The sequence below is a fragment of the Eutrigla gurnardus genome, assembly GCF_963514095.1.
Source record: "Eutrigla gurnardus genome assembly, chromosome: 11".
In the NCBI taxonomy this organism is placed as follows: domain Eukaryota; kingdom Metazoa; phylum Chordata; class Actinopteri; order Perciformes; family Triglidae; genus Eutrigla; species Eutrigla gurnardus.
Window position 1 is genome coordinate 7,471,796 of NC_139925.1, and position 19,836 is coordinate 7,491,631.

General features: G+C 42.7%; 1 protein-coding gene across 11 annotated transcripts in view; it reads right to left on the minus strand.

The window, feature by feature from the left end:
• The window catches only part of LOC311021393 (neurexin-1a), a 236,604-nt gene that overhangs the window by 122,941 nt on the left and 93,827 nt on the right, over nucleotides 1-19,836 (minus strand). For 9 of the 11 annotated variants that reach the window (XM_084021938.1, XM_084021937.1, XM_084021932.1 and 6 more), the window contains 7 exons: nucleotides 18,947-19,330; nucleotides 11,227-11,430; nucleotides 9,131-9,157; nucleotides 3,866-3,988; nucleotides 2,905-3,286; nucleotides 1,704-1,894; nucleotides 805-978 (listed from right to left, as the gene is read on the minus strand). In XM_084021938.1, the coding sequence (XP_083878064.1) occupies nucleotides 805-978; nucleotides 1,704-1,894; nucleotides 2,905-3,286; nucleotides 3,866-3,988; nucleotides 9,131-9,157; nucleotides 11,227-11,430; nucleotides 18,947-19,330 (1,485 nt within the window). The remainder of the gene's footprint in view (nucleotides 1-804; nucleotides 979-1,703; nucleotides 1,895-2,904; nucleotides 3,287-3,865; nucleotides 3,989-9,130; nucleotides 9,158-11,226; nucleotides 11,431-18,946; nucleotides 19,331-19,836) is intronic. The other 2 variants (XM_084021926.1, XM_084021934.1) reach the window with 1 other exon arrangement.

The following is a 19,836-nucleotide window of genomic DNA, read 5'->3' on the forward strand; positions in this document are numbered from 1 at the left end:
GCTACCTTCTGACTCCTTGAGGACAATTCAATAAATGTGTTATAATAGAAGCCATTTTCGTTTAAGAGCGACCGTTGATACTGTGTGGGGCAAAATGAAAACAGCGAGCCTGACCGACCTGCAGAGGGCGCTGAATTTAATTACATTTGTAATGTCCAAACACGAAAATGATCAGAAGTTGCGCTCCAATAGAAAATTAATTTAAGTGAGTGATGTTGAAAAATAAATCAAATATTGTCTTTGGATGTGGCGCACACATTAGACTGGGCAAATGATATTCAGGCATGCAACAAAGGCTTCATACATAATTCAAAAGGGATTGCTTCTGGCAAACTCTCAGATCCAGCGAGCATGCATAGAGCAAAACAGAATGGGGATAAAATGGGAAATAACACTGGCAGTACAAATATGGCAGAGAATAATCAGATTATGGCTAAGTGAAACAGAAATGATTGCCTGTGGAGGAGTGTCAGAGCTTGATGCATTCTAACAGAATACTAACACACTTTATGGATGTTAAATTATGTGCCACAGGTTGGCAGTGTGGGTGTGCTTCACAGCGTCATGTGTGTCCCCGCCGGAAATATATGAGCAGCAATGCAGCGCTGCATGGTGTCGCAATGCCCCTTTAGGATATTGTTGTGATAATGAGCGCAAACCAAAGTAATTAAAGAGGTTTATCAAATTGAATATCTCTCTGTTTTAATAACCAAACCAATACAATTCAAAGTTTCATATAGAATGTAGTGAACTCCAGAGACAAAGACAAACAAAGTTTTCCTCGCCTACTATGAGCGGACTCACCTTCACATCCTCTCTCTATCTGTCCCACGCAGTCCAGAGCATCGGACATCAGGTCTGGGAGCCGCCCGTTCAGATCCACCGATGCCAGACAACCTTGAAAACCCTCCTTGGCATGCACCAGTTTGGGCAGCTCCTTGAACATCTCCTTAGCCACCCCACCGATGTAAAGGTTACCTGTGCAGAAATAGGACAATACTGACCCCTAGTGGAAGCAAAACATGCTACCACGCTTACCAATATTATGCTGGTTATAGTTCAGTAGCAAGCATTTCAAAGTAAAATCTAAAGAGGGTCACTTTAATTGTAATGAGGTCAGACTTGATTTTTTTCTGAATAATGATCAGAACCATTAATGATAATAGAATTTCTTTCCATGTGAAAAGTGCAAGAAGTTAATCATCAGACTTGCTTAAAAAAACGTTTCCATTTGTGTGAAATTACATTTTATTGGAAAATAATTCAATAAAGGTATGAATAAAAAATAATATAATAATATGCTTTCTACAGTTTCATTGATACATTTTTTAAAATGCAACATACTTTAAGGCACTCATTATGCCAATATATTTTCAGTTAGAAATGTTTTTATCTTGTTAACAGATAATTCTTTCAAATACATTTTATCAAATGAATACTGAGCACAAATGGTCTTTCCTGTGAATTCCCGGCTCCGTTAGTGTTGGCTATTGAACAGATGGGGAGTTTTTTCTGCTCGAGGGTACTTCAGTGGTGGTAATGAGTGAGGGCCAAGCATTACCTTTCCCCTCCAGCCCTGCAGGCTTTATCCCGCTGGTGCAACCTTTCAGTCACAGACCTGCTTCCCTCAACTCTAGGCCACTGCTGCCCCAATTTAATGAAACCCAAAAACATACATTTATAAATCCACCACGCCTACGCACCCTTTAGGTCCAGGTTTTTGGCTCCTGTGGTCGTCTGCGTAGTGACCTTGGTGTCAATCTTGACAGTGTGGAGGTTGTTGGTGTCCCTGGAGATGATGACATTGTGCCAGTGGTTGTCGTTCAGGGGCTTGTTTGAGTTGCCTTTGATCAAGTGGGCTCCATTTCCCAGGTCAGACACATAGTGCAGGTAACTGGAACCAGATATTTGACAACATGGGTCCATGCAACCAGGGACAGGAGTAGAAGGACATCAAATCATGGCATTATTAAAAAGGCTTTGTGGGTGTTTCCGAATTCTACGTGTATTCAAGTCCATTTAGAGCATTTACCCACATATGTGGTATCAAGTGCTTCAGACAAAATGCATCAGAGTAATGAAATCAAAAAGTACCACAATTAAAAGTATAATAAACCTCTGAAAACTGGAGCAAGGCTGTCCACGTTGGCTGCTGTGTGTCTGTGCGCTCAAATGTGCAGATATGAGAGTATCGGAAAGTGCAGCTGTGTGAAAAAGAGCTAAATAATTGGCAGGTTGCAGCATGAACAAAAGGTTGTGGGCTGAGCTGAACAAATTGGTTTTGAATTATTTGGTTAACAGGCAATTACGATTTGCACGCCCATTTTAATTAAAATATATGACTTTAATGTTTAGCACATTGAATAATACCTTAACTCCAGGCATTACTTAAGAGAAGGTCATTCTATAGCTGCATTCCAGCAATAAGAAATGTGCCCTTGTGTAGCTGATTCCCTTTTATGTCGGGTGTTCGTCGTGCCTTCATGAAGATTAAAAAGAACAGTAATAGCCGACAGCTCTTTCAGTAAATATTCTGGCACAGAGGTGATAAGAAAAGAATTTGAATTCCTACGGTAATGGCACATAAAGCTGTCAGGAATTATATTCTGTTGGAAACTGTCACACACTGGAGTTAGGAAGAGCTGCATTATTAAAAGCCGTAATCCATTCATATGGAGATTCTTACATAAACAAATATCTTGCTACAGTAATATAAAACTAATTCAATGTAGTTTAAAGCATCACTGCTCTTTACACCTGATGGCAGGTAGCACGTACGTGCAACATTGGGCTGTGCAAAACACCAGAGTCCTGCATCAAAAAGACCGTCAATTTGGTAAAAAAGGAACTAAATATCTTAAATATCTAAAAACACACGCGGGGCAAGGCTTTGCATCCACTCACCCTTTAACCAGCTCCACCACGATGAAGTCGTTTCCATCCCCGCTGTTGAAGAGGATGAGGCCGTCGGAGGAGGTGGTTTTGAACTGAAAGAAAAGGTGCATGGAGTAGTAGGCCTGCAGAGTGGTGAGGGTCACGTAGCTGGAGCGCGACTTGAAGGTGACGGGGTCGGCGATGATGTTCTTGAAGCCGATCATGGCGTTGAGCTCGCAGTAATCTATGTCACCGTTTTTACAGAGGTCTATGTAGGCCATGCCGTTGAAGGCGAGGCTCTGGAGGTGGCCGATGAAGTTGGACGGCACCATGGACATGAAGCGCTTCTCCGTCACAATGCCCGTCTCAATGTTGTGGAACTCCAGCTGGGTGTGGTCACCTGCCATTTGACCTTTGATCGGCAGAGGGAGGGAGAGAGGGAGAGGGGATGTTATTGGGGGTTTACAACAATTAATGGAGCGTTGACAAAGGGTCAGCTACAAAGCCTCTGATAATGACAGTAACACCTCATGATGTGAAAGAAATCTTATATTAGAAGAAAAATTAGCAAAGGAGAATGTTTTTGAGTTCTGCATGGACACTGTAAAAAAAAAAAAGTCTAGACTAGTGTCTCAACTAAATTAGTTATGAATTTTTGGTATTTTGAGGTTGTATATTATGCAAATCAGTGTTGCAAAATGTAACAGTACACACTGTATTTATAAAAAAATAATTTTTCCCTGCAAAGCTACGAAACTTAAATGTGTATAACTCTCCCACGATGACAAAGTCAGCTCTCTGTGACTTATTATGAAATGTTGCTGGAAAATAATTGTGTTAGAACATGTTTTTTTTAACATTGCCTGATGAATATGAAATAACATAGGGAGAGCATCAATTAGGCAATAACAAAAACAATGAATACTCAAAGCAGTTAAGTTTACAGGAGAAAAAACAGGATTGTGAGAGAAGAGCAGAGGTTGAGAAGTACCTTCCACAGGCTGCAGATCATCTACGGTCAGTTTCAAACTCTTGCCCCTCCTGAACACACGTACTGTGTGCCACTCATTATCATTCAGATTCTGACCAGCAAAAATAGTCTCTGGCCCTTTGCCTGCAGGACAGTCCAAACAACGGTTAACACACGTGCACGCATACAGTACAGAGCACAAACATTATAGACAGGCTGAGAGAAAGAGACGGGGAGATCGAAAGATGGGCAAAGTGGATGAGTTTAAGTAGTTTGACGGAGGCAGAAAACATTAAAGTAAACATGGTTAATGATGCATTGAAAACGCATCATTCTAACTTGAATTTGCTGTCCTGATCGCACCATTAGGTAGGGCATCAAATCTCTGAATTCTCACTGAACACCATTTTCCTCAAACCGAGTGGAGGGAGGCTGTAATCAGGATGTCACATTATTACCAACACTGACTGTTCTGCAGGAAATGTACAGAGTCTAAACAAACAGGGGATAATTAGGTGTTTTATTACACCTGGTCCCTCATTCCTGACATTTCACTGTTCCTATGATGCCACTTGGTGGCAGTATACAACTACCAAAAGGCTACGACGGAGCAATGCACTAAGCAACGGAGCATCACTCTCCATCTTGTTTACCTACGCCAGTGCAACCCAGCATTTGATTTCTGTCATGTCCACCACATGACATGAAGTAGTGGAATTGAATGAGCACTTGCATAATGGAAGCAGTGTCCTTGGTGGTGAAAAGAACCCATTAAATGCCAAACACAAGACAAGAGAGTGTCCCTGGAAATCCAGAAATACAAAAACAGGAAATACAGAATGTGATTCGTATCAGCACCCTTGAAAATAAATGGGTGTTTTGGAAAAGGAGCAGGTAGCTGATATTGTAAGTTACACTTGATAGATTGCACAAATTCTTTTTAGGTTTGATGCACTCTCATTAAATCCATAAATAATGCCAAAAAAAAAAACCATTCAACTGATTAAAATCCAACTAACAATAATATTTAACACCTCTGAATCCTTCCTCCTCCACTGACTGCTGAAACCAGCAAATTAATATTGCATAAAGTGTGCCACTGCTAGCGGGCAGCAATGGAGATGTCACACAGAGTTACAGTGCCAAAAACCCAAGGAGAGATAATCAAATTTAGAATCACGGAAAAATCCGAGCGACTGCACCAAATCTCTGATCTCGTGAGCAGAAAGAAAAAAAAAGAGAAATTCAAACATTGTCTAATTGGGGAAACATGTTTTCATTTATTTTTTTTCCAACCAGCCTTCGTCTTAAAGCATCTTTAAATTGCCAAATAGCTCTTATGTTCCCCTGCTGTGCACATAACCAAACAGGCCAATGAGGAGCAGCCACTGTGACGGTATTAAAATCCCCAGGCGTCGCATACCTTGCCCACTGTGGGGGGAATTTCTCATAGGTGCCATCTTCATGCCCCTGCACCCATTTATGGCTATTTATTTCCCTCCTTTTCTGCAATCTTCAAAGCCCCGATGCAATGTGTATGCAAATCTGAGGGTGCCAAAGCACTGGGACATACTCAATCTCAGAGGCACAGTTCTGCTTTGTAAGCACTAAACACCGGGACAGGATTGAAACCAGACGACTGGCGAGGGATTAAGGGGGAGAGATGTGAAATAATGGGACGGAGTTGGACTTGAAAGCATGCTCGATCTTTGCCTTCCATCGTCCTGTCCTTGTAGCGCTCCAAGGAGGAAAGAAAGGAAAGTGGAGGAGAGGTCAAGCCCAGCATTCACTACTGTAGGGCCTGTGATTACGCCTGTGGTGCAGTCTGTGGTCCAAACCGCCAGCTGCTGGCCAGACACTGAGGTCCTGTGGTCCACTGTCCGTGTCCAGCCCTCTCTAGTGCCCTCGCTCGTGGTGATCTATCTGCAGTGATGGATCTACAGTGATCTCGGGACGCCTCATTGACTTCAGGCCCAAGGGACTAGTGGAGAAGGGTGGCACAGGGCAGCATGAGAAGATGCGATTATCCAGTCAATCAGCTCTGGCTGGCTGGATGACAGGCCGGAGCTGCCCCGCCACTGTGACTCACCCAGGTGGAGGGAAAGAGGGACCCGCTGACCAAGCAGCAGGCCGCCGCCGCCGCTGCTGCTGGATTACAGTCAGCACAGACATCAAAGCCAGCACGCGTGGCAAGCGAAGCTTTATCGGGGCTATGATGCTCGGAAACCTGCTTGTCCAATCAATGCCTCCCTGAATGAAAAGCCCTTGTTTAAGCAAGCAGAGGTTAAACAGTGTTAGAACAATAAACGATGACAATCAATACTATCCTGCCGTTTCTGGCCATTTAAGTTCATTTATTCTACAAACAGGCTGCTCTACATAGTTTAAAAGTTGCCATCCCTGTACTCGGAGTATTTTTAGCAATAACTCTATATTGGCCGCGTTAACTACCTGCTGGCTTGACAGGAAAGTCCCTCAGCACGCTGGAACTTTTGGGGGATGTCAGTGTTTTCCCCAGCATTTAATATAAGCAGCTAATGTTTGTTACAAGGACCTTCTGGGCCAACAAACCAGCCTCTTTATCAAACTAATTCTGTGCAACCATAAAGAACATCCCCATAATTGCTCATTAATTTCAAGCACTTCACTGTTCTCTCCCTTCACTGGCTGTTCAAGTTTGTACTGCAGAAAACATAGTTTAGTTTCAATTTAATTGGTATTGTAATTTTTATTTTGGCTGACTGCGGTGCTTATCCTATATTTACAATTAAATGAAATGTGTCTGCTGAGCAGGCTGAAGGTATGGACATGTGTTTCCCCCTTTGCATCATCTCCTTTAAATCACCCTCTCATGCATGATTTCTAACATGCACATTTAATATCCAAGTAAAAGAATCTCCCGCAGCTCTTTCACACAAAATAAGTTAAAAACCGAAAGAGCTACGCATGGAAAAGATCAATTATGTGAGGAAAAAACTGCCTTGAGATGTTGCCGAAGGTCATGGGAAAGAATAAATTACATGAAGTTACGCTCTTCGCTGTGACACTGTAAATTGCGATTATCCTGCAGTTCAAGTTAATGAATAATAGAAGACCAGAATGTCAGCCTGAAAAAAGAGCCAATCTATCACGAGATATTTTTAGGTCATATTTTTAGTTTGTTGTCACTCAGTGCCTGTTAACAGTGTTTAAGTCGAAGTGGCAGTGTTTTCTTCAGACAGCTCCGGGCAGCCCCAGGGAGCCGAGGTCTCTAATTGACAGTGATGTGTTCTTTGAGTCGGTGCTGAAATTCTCCATCCAACAAGCTGACCGGAGCTGCAGCGCCTGACAAGACACATTCATTAACACAGGAAAAAAAAAAAAGAGGACAAAAATAATAACCTAGAAAATATGATATTAAATGCTAACTCTTCATAAGTGTAAATGCCTTGGCTTAACACAGTTCTTTTCAAGAACTTCAATTAAACATCTTCCTATGACACAATTAGGTCTGGGTCTATTGAATTTTCCGTTTCATGCTTTTTTTCTCTATTTGACTTCAACATTAGCTTAGCTAGATATTAAATGTTGATGACCTCAAAATCTCTCTCTGATTATTTTTACGGAGAATAAAAGGGACAAAAAAAAAATACACACTGTCAGCATAAAAATGCTTGAATGCAGAAACAGACTGCATGGACATTTTGCAATTTCTAGGCTATTAACACAGACTGCATTACACATTACACTACACGGTTCAAAGCTAGTTTCTAAAGCAATGCTTGAATGTACTGAACACCTTAAAGATGTGGATTTTGTGGATTTAGAGCTCTATGCCTTTAGTCAGTACTTCAATCCATTCTACATTTATCCTGCCTCAATCGATTTTAGCAAAGCTGTGCATGCAACTTAAAGGAATATGAAAACTGGAATTGAAAAAAAATAGAGAAAAATGAAGAGCTAAAAATGGAAAGAAAAGTAAATCAGTCAAATGTACTACAACAGCTAGCGGAGTGCATGTTTGCACATATTATGCCTTCACACTATCCCCATAAACCAAGAATGACCTTTTAACGCATTAGAGAGGGGAATTAGAGCTTAGAGCTTTGTATTTGCATACACAAACAAGGGATGCAATCCAAGATGCATGAACAACGCTGTTTAGCATTTAGAAAGGTGTTAAGAAGGGCTGGCTCACAGAAGCATGTCTAGAGGTCACATCATGTGATTCCGTGCGGAGGCATTTAGTTGTGCAAGTCTCCGCTTCTCATCAGGCGATGACCTTCAAATACTGTAACACTTCACACACAAAAGAGTTCGCGCTTTCAGAGAGGACCGTCTGTCCCGATGTAAGGTGTGTGACGCCCGGCACTGAATTATGAAGCTTACACTATCTAATTTCTCTTGGCATTTTCCTGATATCGAGAGTGTGTCCGTCACTTCGGAATCATTAAACAGGAAGAAGGCACTCGTATTATGACTCCAGAGGTGTAATTATTAATTCATCACTGTTCCTGAATAATAAATGTCGGGGATATTTACCTCCCAAAATATTGCAATGTAACCTCATTGTTGAAACACACACACACACACACACACACACACACACACACACACAGATATCCACCATGAATCCCACAACGAGATCTATTCTCTCTCCTTCCCTCTTCATCCCTTTCTTTCTGCTCCGTGAGGCAGGTTAATGAGAATAATAAAATCACACTCTGTATTTCCTCAGTGCCTGAATGGCCTCATCAATTCACAACTGGCACGAAAGACTCAAGTAGAAAAACTGAATTGTGGAGGAGGAAGGGGGGGGGACAGGGAAATCATGCATGTCTAAAATACCTTAAATTCCAAAGCATGCTTTTTTATCTCGACCTGAGTGAAAAGGTTTGTTAATCAGTAGCAACTGAGAGTGCAGAATCACAGCTGACTGCCATATTTGGATTCGCCATTAATTCAAGCCTCCCTCCATCTCCTCCCCACTGCTCATCGTTCTCCTGGACAGATGATGCACACAACACCGCCAGGCATGTCTTATACACCCGCAGAATGATTGAATGGAACATCTACGTCCATGCAAGGTGCACGGCAGATATAATTCAGTGCACTGATTGCAATCCCACTGGCATAGCTTTGGGGATGTTTTAATGGCAGGGTCACGCTATGGCTGCAGAGAATAAATCCTAAACATGGCTACGGAACAACACTTATATAGAGAATAACACATTAATGCCCAGAAACAGGAAGAGTAAGAGAGTATGATGAGAAAAAGAAGAAGAAGAAAGGTGAACAGTAACTTACTGGAGGTACAGTTAATCCTGATACAATCTAGATGGGGAAGAATAGATGAGAGATAAATTCATCTTTCAACGTTACAGCTGCAGACATCATTAAAGCATACAGTCCACCCCTCTGGGGACACACACACGGACCCTGTCCGTCCTCTGATGCTCTCACCCATGGCCCCGAGCTGCAGTGAGCTGGTAAAAGCACTGCAGTGGATTTGTGCCAGAGGAGCACGCTTTACAGGAATACGTGTCCTAGCGATGTAGAACAGAAAATCACAAGAGCCGAGGTTTAGTTACGCAACGTTGTTTGTGTTGCTTCGTTTCTCCATGTAGCCAAACAAAAACAGGTTTTACGCGTTCTAATTAACAGGATGGGATCGTCTATACAGTATGAAAGCATCAGATTTGGGCCAGGGTCAGACAGGACCAGGAGGAAGCTATTCCATTTTATGCCATTTTATACCTCACCACAGCTTAGAGGCAAATATTGTAATTTTATACTCCAATACATTAATCAGACTGCTATAGTCCTTGGTTTGCACATTTTAACAACTTTTTACATAAAAGAAGAAGCATATGGTGATTATAAAATATGGTGCTCTGTTACAGTATAGATTTTAATACCTAACAATATATGAAGTGCATAAAATGAGAACCAGCTCAACCAGCATAAAAATGCTGCTCGCATGTTAATGCATCAGTGATAACCATCCTATCACTTTAAGTAGGGGCCCTTATGCATAATGACATAATGATACACATTTTGCTGATAACAGTACTCTTACATGAAGTGACATTTTGAAGGCCAAACTATACAAATATATTTCATAAAGGAGGAGGAAGAATATATCTCCAAGTCAAGCACTAGTTGACATTACAGTCAAAATAAAATGACTAATCTTGTAACGCACCATAATGTCATATTGACCTCCTCTATTTCTGTATCTCTTTTTTACCTCCGTTTCTTAGCTCATGTCGTGCTCGGAGAAAGGTGACCCAGATCGAACCCCCCCCTCCCCTCCTTCCCACTTGGCCCTGCCTGTCGTGTGTCGTCAACCACAGCAGAAAAGTGGTCGCAAACAGCCAGAGACCAACACTGGCCTACCCTAACAGGGAATGCTCTGCTTTGTTTAAAAGGACGGACGGGGAAGACAGGCTTGAAGGGCTGATGGCCGGGGACAATCCAAAGGAAAACAAAAAAACAACTCTTGTTTTCATGAGAGGGCATCTTTTTTGTAGTCGCGATGATCTGACTTGTCAGCCCTGTCAGTGTGTGGCGCTGTTGTCTTCCCGGGGTGGGACACAAGCTTCCTTGTGGTTGACAGCAGACACAGACGGTCTACTTTGTATGCACCGCTAAACGGCTCCGCTTAGGCAGCCCATTTCTGTTTAGCCAGTGGAAAGGAGAAATAGATGGCTATCATTTGTGCGGCATTGCTCTGTTTGAGAGATATCAAACTTTTCACAGGCATCATTGGATTCTTTCCTGAGCCAATAAGCACACACACTCAGAGGTTTTTTTTTTTTTCATTTTGTCCTCAATTTGCTTTCTGCTGCAGGCGGAGGCATGTCTCGCCTTGTGCTCATTTCAAGACACAAGTTGCCGATTTATGGGCAATCAGTTGCATGCTAGGTGCACAAATGATCGCAGGGCTTTTTTGGGCCACATCTCACAACAAAGGACTGTATCATATATATATATAAAAGGTAACCACTAGATGAGAGTTGTGGTATTATAAACATTCTCATCTTCTGAAGAATCATTATTAGCCTCCTCTTAGTCTAAATTGAACAACACCAGGAAAGAATACAGCAATGTGTGCAGCGTAAGGGCAATGAACATGTATGGATGTTGATGTGAGGTCAGCTGATGGGGCGGGCAGCGAGCATTCCCTGCCGGGCAACGGCAGCTGTGTGCTCAACTGGCAGTGAGCGGAGAGCCGCAGACTCTTTCCATTGAAAGGCTTTATACCTTCACCTTCTACTCAAAATATGTACATGGAGAGAGTGTGTGTGTGTGTGTGTGTGTGTGTGTGTGTGTGTGTGTGTGTGTGTGTGTGTGTGACACGTGACTTTGGTGCTGCAGACGGCACATGTCCGAGGCGTTACCTAAATTGACGGTCAGGCGGACGCGGCCGCTCTCCAGCTCCAGACGCAGGGTGTCGGTAGAGTCCCGAGACGTGGTGGCTATTAGGATGCCGTAGGCTCGCTGGGAGCGGAAGCGCAGGGACACGTCCTCGGCTTCTGTGTGCATCACCACTGGCAGCTGGACCTTCATAAACTTACTGCCGTCGTAGCTGAGGACGGTCGCCTCTGCAGAGAGAATGAGGAGAACAAGATGAGCTGAAGTGGATAGATGGATTTACAGGCTTGACTTTCGATCTTGATGTGAGACCTACATTAGCGGTGGAGTTATTAAACACATATAAAAACAGAGCGCTGTGATTCGAAGGTCACCACCCACACAGTGAGAAGCCGGTTATGTGTCTTTTGGACAAATGCAGATTCTACTACTGCTTTGCGGTGAGTAAGCCCAGCATCATGCACTGACTGTATCGTGTCCATTCATAGATGAACACTTTAACAATGAGGTTGGAAACTAGAAGCTTCCCAAAGTGTCTCTGGGTGATGCGTTTCTCAGACGGTGCGTATCACTGACGTCGGACATCCGGCTTGGGTGGTATTACGGTGTACGAGGCTATTTAGAAATCCCAATGCTATGATTTTCAACACTCATAAATACAGAGGCTGCGGGCTCTATGATGCTGTATTGATATGATGTGTTGTAGTGCACAGTATGCAAAAGCAGAGATCTCTAAAATATAACAGCAGGCAGTTCAGCTAAGATGCTTAGTGTTGCCATCTTTGGTTGATTTAAAGAGCTTACAATTCATGGTGGTGGTTTTTGTTAATTTTGCATAAAAAAAACAAGCAAATGTGAATCAACGGGACATATAAAGGCAATTTCCTTTTACTCTGATGCTCCGTTGACTCAATGCATGCCGTCACATACAATCATATACCCTCATATACCGTATACCCCTGATATAATGTGCGGAAGGGTATGGAAAAACAGATACCGCCCAAGCCTATTGGACATCCCTAGTCATTCTGACTGCAGATGAATCCAACAAACAGGTACTACTATTACAAAATAAAATAAAATGTATTAACACACTGTGTGTAAAGACTTGTCATAAGTCTAGCATCGCATTAAGCTGACAGATAAATAAACTCCCTCCAAAGTCTGAGTCCTGTCCAGTCCTTTCTGCAGAGACACGCTAGGACAGTAGTAACACATCATGACAAACAGATACATATCTTATATAAGTGTTGTATCTGCAATGTTATAGTGACGAACAACAAAAGGGACAAATTGATATTGATTGATGAAACAAAAAGAAAGACACAAATGGCGAGAGAATTGTAATAGTCCGCGGACCTGGAATATCGAGCCTCTGCTCAGGGTGACTGCATTTATTCAAAGCATTAGGCAGCCGCCTGGAGAAATGCAGGGGAGATTGTTTAACGCTGGCAGGGGGTTGTAACAGCATTTCCAGTAGTGTAACTAAACCATAACCCAATAACAAAGCCATTACTGCAACTGCAGCGCCGACACAGATAGAAGCCACGTTGGAGGGACCGGAGACGGAGAGCGGCGGGGGCGATGGGGTACCAATGTACACACACCACCTCATCACTACTTCCTCGTCACACAGAGCCAATGTCACATCCATCCCCTGAGACGACTCCGTCACATTCCTCACCCAAATCCAATTTCTCCACGCCCTCCTGGGGTATGCTGCAGATGACAGGGGCGTGTGACAAACGAGTTCTCACTGCTAAACTGTCTTCTTCCTGCCAGGCAGCTAAAGCAAAGAGCTGCATTTAGGCAGCGTTAGCAGATGCCAGCAAAAAATAAATAAAAAATGAAGCATGCCGCTAATACTTGAAATATGTTTGTCACTGCAATATTAGCTTAAACCACATGAGAGCATTTTCTAGTGGAAGCATGAGTATTTGATGTACTCTCAATATGTAACTATGCCTAATACTGTACACACACAAATAAACAGCGAGTGTCTGTTGTTCAGGTGTATGTTTACTCTGGGAAGATGGGACATGAAAATCATTACAGCTACACAATGAGTGACAGATCTGAGTGCTGCGCTGTATAAGATTCCTGCTCCAACCTAAATCCTCCCCCCTTTAAATGCCTCTGTGTGAAATCGGATCAGTTACACTTGTGAAAATATGCTCAAGGTAAAAAAAGGCAGACATGAAAACAAATGGCCACGAAGAAACAAGATGAGAAGAAAAGTATTGATGTGATGTACCTAGTGCAACATCTTGGATAAATAAAGAATCATCCGGATTTTTTCTTTTTCTTTTTTTTTCACCCCGAATGGATCAAATTAATCACAACTGGAGTAAATACTGCATTTCATCCAAGATGTCACCTCTGCTGAAATTCATAAGAGAGGTTGTCAAAAATGGCATAAATAAGCAAAGTCCAAATAGATATGAAAATATGGAGAATGACATGTGAGGGAATCATTACCTAATGCAAAGTGAGCACCTGTCAAAAATGCAATCCTGGACGCCCAGTCGTTTTTAATGGCACTCCCATGTCTAATATCATAATAAATTGAAAGGACTGAAAGTGGAGCTTCCGTCTGTGCCGACCCAACAGGAGGCTGTCAGGGGGGGGGGAGATGGAGCATACCAAAGCATTCATTCCCCGCCTTGAAAAAACACAATACAAACATTGTTCTCTGATTTTCACCACAAATCATGGAAGGATTGTGGTTAAGGGAGCCACTTTCAGAGAAGTTACAAATTAGGCTGTTGTGCTAAGAAGGGGGGAGTAATGGCAGCCAGGCACACAGTCCTTCTTCCATCCTTCCCCCAAGGAGAACAGCCTCTGCAGGAAGGGAGAGCTGTCAGCGGCATGTCACGGGATTGTGATGTCCCACAGTATCAGGGCGCCAGGCCCAATCCAATTCACAACTTGCCAGAAAACACCTGCCAAAGGCTTTTGGAAAATGTTTTCATGGCTCTGAGATATCATAAATAATTCAAAGCTGCTCATGTCTTCTTCACCGTAGCCCTCTTTGAGCATCTTAGTACACAAAATCCAAATAACAGACTCACTATTATTAAATCTATGAAAACAACCTGCCAGGCTGAGTGAAACTATTCTCACAGAAAGAAGCAGCACTATCATCGACAAATATTCACATAAACATCTGCTACCCTGTGATCTCGGGGAAACTTTGTTACGGCTTGCGAAACGAGAGCAAAGATGAAAGATGAAAATGGACCAGTGTGTCCGTTCGGGGCAGTGGAATCTGCAACTTCAGCTTATGCGACAGCCAAAGATGTTGAAGAATTAGTATGAAATGAGACCATTAATGGAGAATTACAACTAAGTTTAGTGATTTACAAGTTAATCTCCAGTCTTTGGTCTTCGCTGCGCTATCAAAGTCTCTCAACAAGAGCTATTATAAGAAACTCAGTGCAAACCAGACATCAGAAGGTGTAATATACAGCTGAAAATAAGGACTGAGAGACACCATGAATGTTCCTTTCAGGTCTATATACGGAAAACAAATGTGATCGTCTCCTTGCCAAATGTCTATTCCACAAAACATGCTTATATTCCCAGAAAATCAGGCCCCAGTACTCTTAGTCACAATTTCCAATGTTTTTCAACCGATTCTCTGCGCATCTGTACATCGCTTAAGGCATGAGACGACCAGTTCTCTCTCTAATTTGTGACTATGCTCAAGTGTGGTGAATGGTGACTAACACACAGCGTGTTGTCAAAAGGGCATGGCTAAAATGCGCTTTTAATGCTAAAACTCAGCCGTGTTCTCCTTTGAGGGAATTTCACAATTATGCAATAACATTCTGCACCTCTTGGCTTTAGCTTCAGGCCAGTGGCAAATGGCTTTATGCTCTGAAAAGCATCAAACATGCTCAAACAATCTGTTTTTCCATAGAACAGATAGAACATGTTTCTGTAAGTCATTGTCACTTAACATTGATTTTCTAAATGTTTCTTCATCGCCTCAGTTTTAAAGTAATTCCGACACCACCGTTGTCATGGTAACGTGACGTTAGACCGTGCGTGATCCATTGTCGGTATTCAGCCGTTTCTGTGTACTTTAACGACCATGTATGACTGAGAAAACGGCTTGAATTAACTCGGAGCTAAATTGTTTCAATTGTTTACCCAAACTGATGCAAAAATAGTACATTTGATTATCTTAACTGCATATTACTCCAGTGATTAATACATCCATTGTATAACTATTTTAAGTCAAATACTGATTCTACTTGGGTTGATCAATTAGTTATATTAAACTGGAATTAAAACGTTTTTTTAATTCAGTTGTTAGAATCAATTTAAGAAATCATGAGACCCCTGTTGATCCCCACACTCAATAGTCTGATTAATTTAAATAATTATTATATTTTCTATTCAGGTTGGAGATATTGCCATTTTCAGTAATTATGTTTTGGAGCTCGACATCAGCCACGTATTACCGGTCCTTGTAATGATACATTCCAATATAATGGAGCTTCACGTTAATGATGTATTACCTGCAGTGTGGGACTACTGAATTTAACAAGGAAGATATTAAGCTCACTCTTGGCGAGAAGATACAAGCAGGACAAAGCGCTGTGCAAAGCCTCTGTTCACGTGCAAACGTCAGCATGTGTGTGTAACACGTATGGCGTACAGTGAGTATATAGTGTATCGACCCGTGTATTGATCTTCAGCATCTCTCTGTATTCATCGCTGGTATCTGTAAGCAAACATCCATCTGCAGCCACAGTCCATGTCACGTAATGCAGGTGCTGTCAGCGTTGGAATCCAGCATGTCATATCTCGTTAGGGAGTACGTGCATCTGCTGCAACGCACCTACTACACCATCTGGGAGGCTGCCTTAGCCCCACACTGCAAGACTAATATTTGGGCTAATTAGCAACTGGAGGAACAATGTAGAGGAAGACATTTGGGATGCAAGGGGGAAAATTGCTTTGTCTGCTTAATTAAAACCTCTCAAAATAGGGCGAATAGCTCCGTGCTTCTCTTTTCCGAAGCTCCACCTCCTGTTCCTTCCACTCGTTGTCGCTCTCCTCCTCCTCCGCCATATGCAGTAGCTGTATTTTGCCACCGGGTGGTACAACATGCATGGATAAGTGAGAGCCGGGGTAATTCTTTTGACAGCTCCTCGGCCTGCTGGTGCCTGCTCCATCCTACCAGCGCAGAGGCAATCTGGAGCCATCAAAACAGCTGGCAACACGCCACGGCCCCATCCTCCATACCACTGCTCCCACTCACACTCTCGCAGATGTGAGTCTCGTACATGGATCGGAGGCAGCCAGAAACCAGGAGAGTTGAACATGGGAGACGAGACAGCAGATACTTGAGTGTTAGCAGGGAGAAGAGGGGGGGTCATGGTGGCAGAGACCTTCGTAACATGCAGGATTCACTTCCTGTCAGGCGCTTTGAAAAGCAGAGCGGCATGCCTTCTGCTTTTGTTTTTCCGATCAAAAAAAAGAAAAGCAATTGAATGCAAGAAGACTCCGCATAAGTCATTATCCTACTGAAGTGAAACGATCTGTATCCCATGCCCACTCCACCTCCCTCGTGTACTATGCCCTAATTCCTGTCAACTCATTAGCTAGAATGGAAGTGCACGTGTGGAGAATGAGAGCCAAGCCTAACTGACACATTCATCAGAGATGGAGGAGATTCACTCGCTCTCTCTTTCCTGTTCTCTTTTAGTATTTTCACTGAAATGATACAGAATGAAAATCCCGTCTTCACCGCATCAAGACTTGTCATGTCATAAGATGTTCATGACTGCATTCAATAACAGAAAATATGAAATCTTTCCGCTATTGTGCTTTTGTATTATGTTGCTTTCATTCTGACACAGCAGATTTCTATCAGCTGTATCATTAGCGTCTCAGCCAGACATGTTCTACAACCCCAACAGGATATTTAGGCAACACCATCTTACAAGGTGAGTGACTTGAACACAGTGGAGAAGCGTGAGCATATGTACAGATGACACAGAACTGCGTGGGTTGTGTTACATTCCAACTGGAGTTAATGTTCTCCCCGATGAGAGAACCTGGTCCTGCTGTCGTTCCCGTGCAGATGCATCACGCCGTGATAACGATGTCACATACTTGGGGCTCGTTTTGACATTTGCCTTGATTAAGCATATGTTAACTACTTTTTTGTTTTTTCGCTCATTTGCTGCTAGTGCTCCGTTGAGACTTTATGATGAAAACACTATACGTACTGCTGCAACATATGGGTTTTACCACTTGAGTGCATGTAATCCTGGCTTTAGGGACTTATAATGATATATTAAACATTGTATTTGTCCAGGACAATATTTGTATTGATGTGATATTCATTATAAATTCACTATATACAGTCGCTTCCTGCACTTAGTTATTATTAACGGAATACAAAATAAACACATCATTAATCCACTCATTTGTGAGTGAGTTAACAAATTATAATTACTGAATAATACTGTTAAGCCTAATTACAACAAACTCCTGGGCTCTTTATATAAGTTAATATTGCAAATCTCTTTAGTGGATAAACTATACATCCAACATATTGATTCACTTAGTCTGATTATGTAAATAAGCTTGAAATTTCCAATTTTAATCAAGAAATAATTGCCTCGGAGCAGACCATGCCAGTGAATGGCGTTGCTTCCTCACAAAGCTGGTTGCCGTTTTTAATCCGGCAAGGTTTCGATTAAAGAGGCCAAAGGGCAATCCTCGGGTCAAAAAGGCCAACAAGCTAAAGCTGAGCAGAAAGAAAAGCAGAAACATGTTGAGCTTCGCATTAGTCGACACTTATTTTTCCATGACTGGTTCTAATTCTCAGCTACATGACAGATACAGTAAAAATAATCTGCAGTAGAGCGCTAAAACGGGATTGTCTAGACAATCTCAGGGGCAACTTCAAGCAAATGCATCTCTTACTCTAAACAGATAAACAAATATTGGTTACAACGACTTTACCTATAACTTCTATAACCCTAGTGAGGATCCTGAGATGTTATTTCATTACAAGCACCTATAAAGCTGCGCTTTCCGTGCGATAAACTACTGCAGAGTCAGGTTTACGTCCGCTCCAGCTGCAAGAGTTCACTCTGTGACACTCACTTCTCCCATTTCTCTTCCGTGGAGGGGAGAGGGATAAGTATTCTGCACCAGGTCTGGTCATGAGCGAGTGGTTTGATGAGCCAAATGGTTAGCAGAAGACAGCCAATTTACAGGGTGGGGTGCACGGCGGACGTGACCAGCGGCGTCTCAGTGGTGCATCAGTCATCTGTCACTCAACGTAGTCCAACATCAGGCAGTCGACGCTCCACGTTCGCCGACTCATTCTGCACGCCTCTCTGTGGCTGTCTCCACATGCACAATTTCTTTCCCTGTCTTGTTTACTTTCAGCTTGCTGTTTGAGAGCGGCTGATGTTCAACCATGTTCAGCCTAGATAAAAGGACCACCTGCGGGCTTTTGTCAGTGATGCTGTTCAACCTGAACTTGAAAGGAGGTCCCATTCAGACAATGAATACTAAATCTAAAGACTGTATAATTAAAATAAGTCCGTTGCTGGTTGTCTTTGATGTCATTTGCGGTAAATCCACATTGTTTATTCAGTGCCCACCTCAAGACGATACGTAGTGAGGGAGAAGTGTGTCACTGTGTAGCATCGTCAACATTTCACAAATCCCGGTGATGTCGAAAAAAGAAATGAGACAAAAACAAAGTCCTACCTCTTTCACAAGAGCGTCCCAGGTATCCGGTCCCGGAGCAGTCACACACGTAGCGGTTCCAGCCCTCTCTACAGACCCCATTGTTTTGACAGGGGTTGCTCAGACACTGTTTAGGAGGCTCCTTAGAGCAGGAGGGCTTCACCCCCGCAGCCTTCTGGACCTCGGCCAGCCGCCGGACATCCTTGCTCTGTCCGTCAATGAATAGATCCCGGATGCAGCCCACGTAGCCATAGTTGAGAAGTGCTGTCCACACCTCAGTGGGAAACACCAGCCCCATTTTGTTCTCTGGCAGACCCCCGAGGTAGAGATTGTCATCCAAGTCCAGGATCTCACTTTCTCCAGGGGCTGTGTAGGCAGTACGGAGGGTGTTGATAGAGATGGTACCTGGAAAACAAAACAAAACCAATGGGATGAGTTTATTTTTTCCTATTTTGAACAACTCTTAACTTATTCACGAGATGGATTACAGCACCTATCGGTGACTGGAGATGCTGGAAAACACTATGTGCCCAGCAGTAAGACAAAGATGCAGAGAGGACCCATTTAAAGATGGTTTGATGAAGATATTAGCTTAATTGGTGCTATCCATGTGGACAAGGTCAGGACTTTCTTCATTTAGAAAGACTGATGAGTGTTGATAAGACACATTAATCATGGGACAGCTAGTCTATTAGTAGCCTAATCTAGGACCCCAAAGAGTATCCTCTCCATTTTCCTCTGATTTCCCATAATAAATCTCCTTTATCTATACAGCAGTGGTCATAAAAAAGAAAGGAGAAGAAAAATCATTGCCCCCTCTATCACTTCAGCCAACCAAACAAATAAAAAAATAAAAAAACATCATCGCCATCTTTTTGAACTTGATTAACGGACTGCAGGCTGTTTTTTTT